The sequence below is a fragment of the Parambassis ranga genome, chromosome 14 (genome assembly GCF_900634625.1).
Source record: "Parambassis ranga chromosome 14, fParRan2.1, whole genome shotgun sequence".
NCBI lineage: Eukaryota > Metazoa > Chordata > Actinopteri > Ambassidae > Parambassis > Parambassis ranga.
The window spans coordinates 19786308-19800137 of NC_041034.1; the positions used below are offsets into that span (position 1 = coordinate 19786308).

General features: G+C 42.2%; 1 protein-coding gene across 1 annotated transcript; it reads right to left on the reverse strand.

Moving 5' to 3' along the window:
- Positions 1 to 448: 448 nt before the first annotated feature.
- On the reverse strand, positions 449 to 13573 carry tmem218 (transmembrane protein 218). Its single transcript, XM_028422084.1, has 3 exons — positions 13153 to 13573; positions 12407 to 12509; positions 449 to 737 (listed from the first exon to the last, which is right to left on the reverse strand). The coding sequence occupies exons 1-3, from the start codon at positions 13260 to 13262 to the stop codon at positions 603 to 605; spliced, it is 348 nt and encodes a 115-aa protein (XP_028277885.1). The 5' UTR covers positions 13263 to 13573; the 3' UTR covers positions 449 to 602.
- Between the last annotated feature and the right edge of the window lie 257 nt (positions 13574 to 13830).

Sequence of the window (13830 nt, forward strand, 5' to 3'; positions counted from 1 at the left end):
CCTCCAGTGTACTCACTGGTGTATGGCGCTCTTTGCTGGGCTGCCTTAAGCAATTTCCCCATTGTGGGACTAATAAAGGTTTCAATTTATTGTGATGTGCTGCTCATGTTTCCCAGCAACACGCAGGTGGTATTAATTAATCAAAAGTGAGAGTTAGAATTCAGTTTTTGGGGTCTGCAGTCAAAACAATCCTGCAATTGCCAACATGCAATGAACCCCGGGATATGTTAGGCTAAAAAGTGAGTAAACTCAGCTGAAACATTAGCTACATTAACATTGCGTCCTGAATCAGACTGTTGGTGATTAAAAAATCTTATAAAAAGACACTATAAATATTATTTATTGGGTAAAAATATTAACTGTTGTATACAGTAGTGATGCTTGTAATACATGATACAAAATATATATATATATATAAAAACACTTGTTGGTTTCAGTCAACGCCTCTCAAACAGTAGTCCATGAAGAAGACCCCAATTCTGCAGTTTTGAATGAATCTGTCTGTAGTCTGTTTCCACATCAAGGTGGTGGTGGGGTCTTCTCACTACTCACCATCCCCACTCGTGCACATCAGCTGTGTGATCCCAGTGCCAGTTCTGACCCTAGTGTGTTCTTAAGGCTTTGGCATGCACCGGCTCCAGGAAATGAAAGGGGAGCAGCAGGAACAACACCACCAGAAAGATGGCGCTCACCACGGCCAGAAGCACATAGCGACCGATGAACAATGTGTCCACTATCTGTAAAGACAGGGTGCATCTATTACTAGTTTGTAATAACAACACAGTCTAGGCATGGGAAAATATAAATTCAGTATATCCTTTGGTAGCCACTAGATGTCAGGAGAGGGCTGTGTGTACACACAGAGGACTGCTGTGGCCTCACTATTAATTGTGAATAGATATTCTGCATACAAACACAGACAAGGCCAAATCTGATATCACCCATTCACCCCATTTTATTGTGATTTGTCTTTTGCTGTTCAGTGTATTCAGTGTACTGAGTAATGTGCTCTACAGATCACAGCTCAACATGTGGTAATACTAGAAAGATTTGTGAAAGCACTAATCTACTGTATATACAGGACTCACTGTAGGAGTTACAAAAAGGTGAATATTTGGACACCTGAATCAAGATTTATTATCTGAAATGTGTTGTTTGTTCCGAAAATGTATTTTTATTCTTTGTTGCTTTGCTCTATGTTACCATGAGCAGACCTGCTGTTCTGGTGCCTACCTCATAAAATCTGCAACATGGAAGACGTGACCAAACACAAAACATTTTTTATTTTTTTTACTTTTTGGCCTTTTAAACTATAATATAACAAAACATCAGTGTTAAATTAGTATACAGGTGTCCCTGTTCCATACACAGAGTGAACACTGGCCAGTCATGTTACATCCCCCGTTACAAAACTCATTTTGTAAGCCTTCATAACATAATTATTAAAAAAACACTATAAAAAATAAATAAAAACTAATCATAAAGCCGACTGTAACTTCAGTATCTTGTTATTTTACACTCCATATGAAAATGATCCCATATAATTCCTAGAAAGAGAAAGAAAAGTTCAGGAGCAGTTTAATATGTGGGAGTACAGAGCAGTGCTCTGAGGATTTGATGAATAATTTGCAGAATCTTTAATTGGTTGGTGAACAGGCTGCTTCAAACCTCTGACACTCACTTGATTCAGAGAATGAACTGTGACTGAATACAGCACGTTTCTTGCTTCACTGTTTTTGTCGTATTTTTAGATCCCGCTGTGAGTTTTTAAAGTTGGGAAGATTTAATCAACTCTTCGCCGATGACTCTGGATGTACACTAATATTTCCATCATGAACCACCCATGAATACAAGAACACAAACTGAGAAAACGCCCTAAAGCCAGAAAACAGAGAAAGAACTTTCAGCCCTACTGCTGTCTAAAGAGAGATTTCACACGACCTGCTGTGGATAGCAGTAGGTGTGTGTTTGTGTGTGTAAACCCAGAGAGATTGGGATGATGTACACCCTTTCTTATGGATGCATTTAACACATCTCACTTTTTAATTTGCCAATTACACAGCAAGCAGGAACCTAAAGTGTGGGCCATGATTTATTAATGTGCGCCTGGGTGCAGCAGGCAGGAGGAGGGTGGGGGAAGATAATGGGAGGCAGGGGGTGTAAGATATAAACCACCCCCACCCCTCATTTGGGACTGCCTTAATTGGCACTATGATATTTGACTGTTTAACAGCAAGAGGTTAGACATTTCTCACATAGATAGTGTCTCTCTGCTTGTAACTAAGATTTTAGCAGTTTTAGTGTTTGCAGTAAATGATACTGAAACGTGATGCAAACATAAAATGTCACCCTGTGGAGCCAGTTATCACCTTTACATGCATGTTTACCCATGTTTAAATAATGCTGCCTATTTATTTATGCGGTATATAGTTTCTATTAAATAACTCTGAAATACTGCAGCTACTTTATAATTACATATGTATATGAATAAGTTGTTCAACTACTGCGTATCATCTTACAAAGTAAAGGCTTGCACCGTTAAGTGATCCAATAATCTAATACTTCTACAACTAGTAGTGAGTGTCACCCTGAAGTCAGTGTCAGAGTTTTTTGAATGTTTTTGGATAAGACGGCTACATTTTCTCAAGGTGTTAAGTCAGGACTTTTTATACTTCATGACAAACGTATGTGCAGAACTCATAGGGCCCTCCCTGCAGTGCACGTCACACACATGAGATTTCGAAGACGTTTTGCTGCTGAACAATGTCAGAAATGGCAGTTTTTGAGTTAATAAAGGAGGAGGCGGCGAACATGTTTGGAGCTGAGGAAGAGGAAGAGATTTGTTGCTACTATCGCATGGATTTGTTACAAATGTTCAGGGAGGTGGGCGTGTACGTGTACGTAGCATGATAATAAATTGAACAATAGGTCTGGCAGACAGTATTCTTTGGAATGTGTGGCATCTGCGCTAGTGGAAAAGCTTTTCTACTTTTTTCGCATTCACCATGCCTGCTCCGAAGTTCTGACCAATCACACAATAGTTCACAGACATGACCCAAGAAAAAAAGTTCTGCTGAAGGTGTCAAGAACAAAGCTCCGAGACCTCCCTCATGTCTAAGAGTTCAAAATCGGGGGGCAACTACACTCATGGACTCGGGGGAGAGACGTTTCGCCACTCCCCCGAGTGGCTTCCTCAGTTCTGCTGCAGAAGTTGGTTAGAAACATTGGTACAGATTGGAATAGGTGGCTGGGCCGAGCCCCTTATCCTTTACGCACCACCCCCCTGGTCCTCTCAAGCATCAGGCAAGAATAAGTCCCTGATCCCTGCAGCAAGCCGAGACCATTTAGCTTATCCAGCATATCATCATAGGCTGACACTGACACTTCCTCTCTGTTTGGACAAAAGGTAGACAAGACGTGTTATTGGCTCCCTGAATGAGTAGTGATTGTACATGGGAGTACAGAACATTAGATATCCATACAATAGAATACATAGATTATTCCACATCTCCTTAATAAAAGAAATATTTTTTCATTAGTTTAATGTTGTTATTATTATTACTGTTATGGATCAGTAATGGTGTGTATGTCAACAGCAGGATGAGCCCAAATAGTTTTAATACCATTGTGCATAACAGTTAAAAGCTAGTGATGAATATATTTCAGGCCTGTTTCTTGAAAAAACAGGCCTCTGGACAATGACTTGATAACTCATAAATAAATCTACTGGGTGAGCATCCCTTCATTCCTCATAGTGGTTTTTTATGTAGCCTCTTTAAAACACTGGTTTCTAAAGTAGGCCTGGATTCATTTGATTTGAAGCCTTGCGCAGAAATCCAGGAAGTCACATTTTTGCTGCCTCTCTCTCTCTCTCTCTGTTCCTGGGTCTGGTATCTGCCTTTGTACAAAGGCTATAAAAATGCAGGCTGGCCAGGACGGGGCTCTGCTCTGCTATTTCTATGGGGTGGCAGCTTGCTTGGCAGATCTGGCCGGCTTATTGGCACGACCCGGAGGCAACATGGGGGAGTGTTTATTCTGTGTTGCTGTTGGACTAAGATAAAGCAGAACAGGCCTTGACGACAAGCACATGCACAGAAGTGCACACAGTGACACTATTTACAGGCATACACGGCTGTGGAAACAGGCTTACGGTGTAGTAGTTGAGTGTACGATAGGTTTTTATTTGGGATAGGTTGTTTGTGCACCTTCTTACTAACTGGTGTCTATATCAGTACAAATAAAGTAAATGAGATTCAGGCATTTGCCCATAAAACACACAACAGCCTTATAAGATGCTGTGACTGTGTATTGTTAGGTGAAAGATTTTATTTTGCATGATGTTATTATGTGGTGTGGGTCCACATATCCAGAAGTGTGTCCCTAACATGAAGTTTTCATTTCTGTATGCATATTACTGTAATGTGTTTTATAAGTACTTATGTGTTAAGTAAGTTTTACAGAAGATCAAAGGAAGACAGGTACACTGAATGTATTGAGAAGTGTGTAATTTCCCTACTTCTCATAGACTTTTGTAATTCATTTCCTTTGTTAGCTGTTGTCTGCTCTTTGGAGACAGCTCTGGTTGATATCAAGCTAAGGTTGTAAATCTAGATCTTGATTGAAGTAATGTGTTCATCCCCTATGACCCCATTTTACGACCCACCTTTCCTGTGAGTTTGGTTTCCTGGTCACTCTCAGATTTGACCCACAGCTTATGAGATGTTAGGACTTAAAGTGAGCTTACATGGGGGAAGAGGTGTAAGCTTTTATGGGGCGTCATAAAATCACTCGTATGGTACAGTGATTATTCTCCTGGAGAACTTATCTTCAACTTAGGTTTACGACTGACAAAAGGGGACCCCCTGCTATTTCCTCTCTAAGGTTTAACCATTACCAAATAAGGTAAACTAAATATCAGTTGAGCTGACCCTATTGGTGCAGAGTTAGGGAAGGACATGATTTTATGGGATCTCAAGATAGGATAAAAGGTGTTTACAAGAATGGCATATTGTTCTCTGGCTGTGAGGCCAGGCAACCACAGAGATCTCTGTTTGTGTGACCCAGAATTTGCTTCTTTACTGTTAGAATAAATTGTAATTTTGAGACCAGATATTGTCAACTTCTTCTTAATCAAAGAACCGGGGAAGATGAATGAAAGGATCCAGAAGATTTTTATGTCCCTAACAATTTGGTGTTTCCGCCCGGTTTGAAGAAGTGAGGGTCTAACAACATCCTGCCTGACTGAGTGACTACTGGCTAGCCAACAACAAACAAGGTAAGCAGAAACCTGTTTAATCAAATTCTGCATATTGGACACTCTAAATTAAGTAGTCACTGTGACTGGTATGGTGTTTTAAAGTTAAAATTGTATGAGGCAAATTGTGAGTCCACATAATTGAAGAATTATTCAAAAATTAAAATAAAATATTAAAATAAAAAGAGTAACACATAAAAAATTTAAGAAAGTCATTGGGTTTTGCAGCCCCGACTATGTTTGGACGCGAGCATAGATAAGCTCGGTTGAGAGCCCGAGGGAATTTGATGACCCCTGAAAAGAAAGAACGGATTGGCAGTAATAGAATCAAAGTGTGTTAAATGAATGAAAAAGTGAAAAACTTGATGTAAAGATTGGGCGTAACCAGAATAAAAGCGGATTGGCAAAAATAACGATTGATTGGCAATAAGTTTAAAATGTTTTAAAACATTGGCAGTAAGTTTCAAATATAGGCCTAGGTAAATTGAGAAAGCGCTGTATTGTTAAGGAAAAGATAAACCGGTGATTTGTTGTCTTGTCTTGTCGTGGTTGTTTTATGTACTCCGCGCTGTCGGAGAATTGTTGTGTTTGAAACTGATTCTGCGCTGGCAGAGAAGTGAGTTTGTACAGAGTGTTTGTTGTAAGTTGAATGTGTGACATGTATGTGTGAAAGTGTGACTGTGTTGTCAGAGTCACAGTGAGGGATAGAAGAAGGGACATATAGGAAGTTAAATTTTAATATAGCAGGTACATAGGAAGGAATTTTGTGGCAATTATGTCTAAGTGGAAGACAATTGATGAACAGATGAGTAAGATGTTAAGCCGTTGTCATGGACATGCAGGTCCGGACAACAAGCAGAAGGCAGCTGCTGAGCTGCAAGCAGTGGTGTGTGCAGCTGTGACTGAGCAGGAAGTTAAGGGATATGATAGGAAGCCGCTGAAGAGTGTAATCGTAACAGCGGAGAACAAATATAAGATGGAACGAGATGAGTTGGAAGCACAGAGTAAGACAGCAGGAGTATTCCAGAGAAATAAATTCAAGAAAGCAGCACAAGTAGCAGAAGGAAAGAGGCAAGCTTTGTATCAGGCATATTTGTGCTGTCTTGATGAGGACTGCAGGGAGTCCGATAGCAGAACAGACAACAAACAGGAAGTGGAGAGCGAGGGAACTCAGGAGGTGGATCCTGGGATGTACCCTATAATAAATATCACAGATGGGAGGGTACAAGTAACAGGTAAACAGACAGGCCAAACCCTTTTAGGCCCAGCCCAAAGGCCTTGTCGTAACTCCCAGGCCTCACATATGCAGCATTCATCCACCCCCCTTCCTCAAGATGCATTTGCATGGAGAAGTCTTCAGGAGGCAGGACCCCCAACACCAATTACACCTCAACATTTTGGACACACCACAAGGGCTAGCTCCCCAGCTCTTTCTTGTGGATCATGTACCCCTCTGCCCCAGACCTCATCCACTAAAAGGAAAATAGGAAAAGGAAGGCAGGTAGTGGTGACTGTTCAGGTAGCAGGAGAGATGGTAGATACAGATGATGGTGATAATGATGAGATAGAAAATGAAAAGGATTCTAGCTGTACCAACATAACTGATCTGCTGCAACAGATAGGTCAAAGCATAGTAGAATTGCAACGCCAGATGAGTGAGTCTGATCTGCCATGGCGACATACTATGACACTTAGGTCTCACGCACAGCAAGATAAACCAACTAAACCGACTGAATCAGCGTTCCAGTTTCCATTAGTGCAGGCAGGCTCATTTCTGTGCTATAAGTCATATTCAGTAGGAGATGTAAACTCCCTGGTGGAGAAAATGCCACCCCCTAGAGAGGGTGGAGGTTTGTGGATGGACAAGTTGGCTGAAATGACAGCTGGCCAGACATTAGCTTTAGGAGATTTCAGGGCTGTTGCCTCCAGGATGATGTCACGTAGTGAGCTCCATGAGATAGAGACACAGTCAGGTACAATGGGGCGTGGTGATGATGAAAGATTTACTACATATAGTACCTGTATAGGTTTTGCTATGCGTGATCTGTTTCCATTGCCAGTATCCACAGGTCCTCCTAAGTACACATGGGACCCAGCAGTGTCCCCTAGGGATCATTTGGTGAAGTGTAGAGAGGATTGGACAAGGAAAACAGGTATGAATCCCACTCAGCAGAGTGTCCAACAGCAGTGGTTTAGAAAGGCAGTAGAGGAGGGCCTCCCAGTCTCAGTCCAACAAGCTTTAAATAATAACCCAGATCTCCCTGGAAGTGTTTCCAATGTGTGGGAGCGACATGTTACACATCACATGGAACGACACGAAACAAAAACAGACCAAGAAAATGCTGATATAAAAGGGCTTCATGTTCAGTTACTAAAATTACAAGTGGGGCAGGCTCGTAAAGACGCCACTGACCAGAGAAAGAGTAAGAAAGATACCCCAGCAGTTCAGATGGTAGCGCAACCTCAGCCCGCTCCTCAGCCACAGCCCCCATTTGCGGGTAACTCTGACCTTTATCTGACCCCACTTTGGGTCCCCCAACCTCCTTATCGTGGAGGGTGGGGCCAGAATCATAGAGGAGGAAACTGGAGGGGACAGGGTGGCCGAAGGGGAGGGGGGCATGGAAGGGGCGGATACAGCGGTATGAGTGGGGGTGACTGCTTTTATTGTGGAAAACCTGGTCACTGGGAGAAAGACTGTCCGTACAGAAGGAAACCCCTACACCATCCATATAGGGGCGCCCTGGTATCCACCACAGGGAAATGGAAGCCAAGGTCCTCAGCAGCATGGACCTCCACCACCAGGACACTACCCCTCTCAGCCATGGGGTGGTGAGGGACCTTACTCAGTATGAAGGTCAGCACAGAGAGGCCCAAGTGTGGGCGTGTTGGCAGAACCCACACTGCAGGTGCAGGTCAATAATTCTGATCTGCCTTTCCTGGTTGTTACTGGGGCAACATACTCCACTTGAAGACATCTTCTATCATCAACTACATTGTCACACACCATTCTGTTGGCTGGCTTCTCCAGGGAAATTCAACATCTGGCATTTACAGATCCTGTGAAGACTGAGTTAGCAGGCCAGCAACACAGACATTGTTTTATTTATTCTGTCTCATTACCAGTGAATCTGATGGGGAGGGATCTCCGGATCAAGACTGGTGCATCCATCTTGTGTTCTTCAGATGGACTGACAGTAACTTTTCCAAATGGAATAACAATTGCCTGTTCCAAAACTGTGGGAATGTATGGACAATGGCATATGATGCCACTTACTCATCAGATGACGTGTGCAGACATCTACTGGGCAGAACTATTGCCTAAACCTCTCACAAAGGAGAAACCTCTTGAGTCTGTTTCACCTGTGGAAGTTCTGGATCATGTCTCTCCGACCTTATGGCTTGCCCGCTGACCCTCTCCATGTTACCCTTTTCTATGATAGAGATGAGGATCTTTTTATCAGGAGAGATTCACGTCTTACTTAGAAGGGCAAAGTTGGCCCATAAAAGTTGATAAGTTGTTTGTGGCTGAGGAATGAGTAGTAGCTGATGTATAGTTTACACCAGAATAGTTTAAGTGGCTCAAAATGTGTGCCACGTGTTTTCATTAGCCATTCATCCAAAACATCAAGCTATAGAATTAGGCTCCATGTTTAAGACATGTAAAGCTACTTCTGATAGGCGGCTATCACAGCGGATAGGTGTTCAGCATTCTTCATCCTTAAAGTGTATTAGATTACCATTCACACAGTAGATGATTCCATGTTTTGTTTTTTTTTTTTAACACAGACAGATAGACAGATGGTATAGCAGGCAAATGACTGCTAATAAGGCTCTGGAGTTTCATTTTTAGATGTAAGTTTTTGTGTCACTGTACTCGTCTCTTTTGGAGTCTCAACTTCCACACTGATCTGGCTCTTCTAGTATCCATATAATATATATGTAATTACAGGTAGCAGAGCAGTCATTTATTGACTTGAAGGAGTCTCTGGCATGTGCTGTTGGCTTAGCCCTCCTAGACTACTTAGTTTATTTTACTTGATGTTTCTGAAACAGATGAAGATGTGCATGGTGTTCTGTTTCAGAAAAAAGGGGGGGTAATAGACAGGTGTCAATCTGAGTTTTAACTTGGTTGGACTAGGATGCACCAGACATGCAGCAGGAATGATTAAAATGGTGCAGATAATAGCTCATAGTGATGGGTTATCTGTTGATACTGCTGATAACACACAGGTTAGTAGCATATGTCACCTCCCAAGCGTTCACTCTGACATCACTTAGATAAAGGAGGTTGAGAGAACTTTTGGAAACGTAATCTTACAAAAATCACATAAAGACAGGTCTTTAGCCTCTCCCAGGAGAAGATGGTCCGGGTGTAGAGGGGGCAGAGTCAAGAGATAGAATCAAGATGTATGTGATGTATTCCCCAGAAGGGAAGCCAGTGCTTCCACCACGGCTCAGGAAGAGCGTCTTAAATGAGGTGCATGGGCCTGGATTGTGGGAAATAAATGTTGAGGAATTTGACACATTGGTGGCATCCATGTATGGCAGGGATCGACCAAGAATTGAGTAAAAGAGTGTAAAATATGTATGAGTATAATTCCAAACACATAGTGAAGTCAGACATGGGAAGTTTTCCACTCCCAGTTGTACATGGACAGGAAATAGTTATTGATTATACAGACATGATAGAGAAACACCAGGAATGTCAGTACCTCCTGATGGCAGTAGATTTGTTTATATGGTGGCCAGAAGTGTGGCCTGAAGAGAAAAAAGGTGTGTGTTGAAGAGAAAAAGTGTTTTATCTGATAATGGGTTTCACTTCAAGAGTGCAGACCTAGAAAAGGTGGAGCAGGCTTTGGGCCTAAGACACAGGTATGGTGTAGTATATCACCCACAGTCACAGGGAAAAGTGGAAAGGATGAACCAAAATTAGAAACAAAAATTGGCTAAAATCTGTGCACAGACCAAATTTATATGGGTTCAAGTGTTTTTATTGTATTAACGTGTATATGATGTTCAGTGAATAACGCCACATAATTCACATAATATGAGTTTTTTACAGGCTGACAGCCTCTTGGAATGAATTTTAAGCTTTGGTGTGAGTATGTATATCACAGGTGAAAGGAGAAACTGAGAGACCAGATGAGGACATGCCACACACTGAGGGGGTCCTCATGAAGGTGATAAAGAAGAAGTGGTCGGAGCCTAGGTGGACAGGCCCTTACCAGGTGGTGGAGCGCACCTCCCATGCGGAGCGGCTGAAAGGGAAAGGAGGCCCCTGGTATCATTGGAGCTAGTGCACCCCGGCCTTGGAGCCAGGGCAGATGCTGGCCGATATTCAGATGGAGCAGGACAAGGAGAAAATACAAGGGGCAGAATAATCCCCTGAACGCAGGAATGTGACCAGTAGGTAGTCTACCCTACTGGTTGAAGAGGACAAGACGGTGAATTACAGCTGACACGAGTGAGCAGTTGATAAGAGGAAGGTTTGAAGCTTCAGGAGCGGAGGTTCTGGTTCCTGTTATCAGGAAGACTTTGACTGACAAGATGGGACTCTGGGGAAAGTGGAGAGTGTTGGGTAGTTGTATTCTATTGTTTGTAATTGTTGTTGTTGGTTGTTGTTGATTCTATATGTATGGTATTGTCATTAATCACTTCTTTTGCAGCATTCTTGGGTATTTTAACTACATATGGTGGTTGTTGTTGTATTCTTTTTGTGCACTGTTTAGGTACTAGGTTAATTGCATTAGCTATTGAGAAGAAAGATATAGGTGTATGTCATGCCTTTGTTGGTAGCAGAGGTGCCTGAGTCGGGAGATGAGGAAGAGGAAGCTTTGTTGTGAGCTCTTAAATGAGCTCAAAAGGGGGAATTGTTAGGTGAAAGATTTTATTTTGCATGATGTTATTATGTGGTGTGGGTCCACATATCCAGAAGTGTGTCCCTAACATGAAGTTTTCATTTCTGTATGCATATTACTGTAATGTGTTTTATAAGTACTTATGTGTTAAGTAAGTTTTACAGAAGATCAAAGGAAGACAGGTACACTGAATGTATTGAGAAGTGTGTAATTTCCCTACTTCTCATAGACTTTTGTAATTCATTTCCTTTGTTAGCTGTTGTCTGCTCTTTGGAGACAGCTCTGGTTGATATCAAGCTAAGGTTGTAAATCTAGATCTTGATTGAAGTAATGTGTTCATCCCCTATGACCCCATTTTACGACCCACCTTTCCTGTGAGTTTGGTTTCCTGGTCACTCTCAGATTTGACCCACAGCTTATGAGATGTTAGGACTTAAAGTGAGCTTACATGGGGGAAGAGGTGTAAGCTTTTATGGGGCGTCATAAAATCACTCGTATGGTACAGTGATTATTCTCCTGGAGAACTTATCTTCAACTTAGGTTTACGACTGACAAAAGGGGACCCCCTGCTATTTCCTCTCTAAGGTTTAACCATTACCAAATAAGGTAAACTAAATATCAGTTGAGCTGACCCTATTGGTGCAGAGTTAGGGAAGGACATGATTTTATGGGATCTCAAGATAGGATAAAAGGTGTTTACAAGAATGGCATATTGTTCTCTGGCTGTGAGGCCAGGCAACCACAGAGATCTCTGTTTGTGTGACCCAGAATTTGCTTCTTTACTGTTAGAATAAATTGTAATTTTGAGACCAGATATTGTCAACTTCTTCTTAATCAAAGAACCGGGGAAGATGAATGAAAGGATCCAGAAGATTTTTATGTCCCTAACAGTATATGTGGTAAAGGTCATAAGATGACCACTCATCTGAAGTTAGCTGTTTGTGGGCTAATTCTTCACTCTGGACCCAAAGCATTTTGTAGTAATGAACACCGAATGGCCTTATATCAAGACTGCAAAACATCCCAGGCCTTTTAAATGAACTACATTATGCTGTCATTACGCAAGAGCCATAACAACAGAGGATAATAACCCGAGCGTGTGTGTGTGTGTGTGTTTTAATGCAGCACATGGTCTGTTTTGGAATTCTTCCTGGTCATGGATTTGGCAGTAGTTTGCAATAAATTTAAATTGCTTCCCTGTGTAAAGATGAAAAGGATACATGAAAGCATATCCATATATATTCTAGGCAGTGTAAGAGTGCCGATGTGTCTGTGACGTGTGAATAAAGCTCACCTGTATTTCTTTGAAAGGAGGAGGGGTCTCTGGGCTGCGAGGGAAAAACACCAGCGTCAACGTGATGGTGAGGGCCAGGAGGAAGACAGGGATGACTCCTAACCTGTGTACGGGTCAAACAAAGGGATTACACGAGGTGTCACGCTACCGGACTGAATGCTGTCTGTGAGACTTGCAGTAAAGGCAGGGTTATCTGAGGGTAACGTCATTAAAGCACCAATCTAAACTAGGACAGCCTTTACTGGTTTTTAAGAAGTCGTTTGTCCCTTATCAAATAAAGCACCGTGTCACAGATTAGAGCACAGTGCTTGGTGTATACAAAACTACACATTTACTGAGTAGTATGGTCTGATGAAAGGTAAGTACTGTATACAAGTGCCAAAACACACCCATCAATAAAACGTGGGTCTGGATCCACTCTGACATTGCCCTTGTTTTGATTATTTTCCATCTTAATATACTCTCAGTCCACATTGCCAGCAGAACACGTCAGTGATCGACAGTGACGTGAGCCCATTTACTGTAAAACGTGATGTAATTGATGACTCATGAATACACCAAATTTACCCGGAAGCCTTGCTAGTTTTTTTGGTTGAAGTTGTTTGTAGAATTCGTATGCTTTGACCAACAAGCTAACCAACATTACAGAGATGGACACAGACATAAAATCTGCTCCTTTCTTTGCCAATAACACACTTTTCCAGCCGGGCGGACGTGAGGACTGTGTGTAGCCGAGTCTCACTCACTTTGCGGATCCAGATGCTCTCAGCAGCAACATCCCAAACACAAGAGCTGCGACCCAAACCATCGCGATGACGAAAACGCCAGTACCGAGTTGAAGCACTGCATTTGTCATTTTCGTAACGCAACGTTTAGAGGTAGCTTTATTTAGCGACTGACAGTGATTCAGCAATGACAATAAAATGTCGATTTACGAACGCTGTTACATGATTAGCTAGTAGCTGTCGGCTACATTAGCTAGCGCGAGCCACGCTCCCGGTATGTAGGTAAGTTAGCAGCCGCTGCTAGCGCTGCTATGCTAAGAGCTGCAGGTGCTTTCCTAATAAAAATACACCGCTTTGTTTGCATAGAGCGAGTCCTTGCTCGCAATTAGCACGTTTTTAAGCAGACGTCGGTGAGTGGGGATAATTTCAGCTCTTGTAACGCGTCGTCTGCTTCCTGGTAACAGCAAGCTGGATTGTAATTGGATAAATGGAGTTGAAGGCTAACCAATCAAACGGCTCGTTGCTGCAAAGCGACGAACGAGAGGGAAACAAGTACACAAAATTCAACTCCAACCTAAAACGCTCAGAGTTTTTGTACAATTTAAAGTCCACACTGTTTGCTATTGTTGTGTTAAAGAATTGAAACGAGTCATACTACAAGTGAATGTGTAACACGGCCACAGCTCCACACTGTAGCCA

What these genes read in the sequence shown, in the direction of transcription:
- tmem218 (XM_028422084.1), bottom strand. Translation starts at nt 13,262, where the DNA reads ATGACAAATGCAGTGCTTCAACTCGGTACTGGCGTTTTCGTCATCGCG. An exon ending in AGAGCATCTGGATCCGCAAA is followed by an intron (nt 12,510 to 13,152) that starts GTGAGTGAGACT and finishes ACCCGTACACAG; the next exon opens with GTTAGGAGTCATCCCTGTCT. An exon ending in CTCCTTTCAAAGAAATACAG is followed by an intron (nt 738 to 12,406) that starts GTGAGCTTTATT and finishes CTGTCTTTACAG; the next exon opens with ATAGTGGACACATTGTTCAT.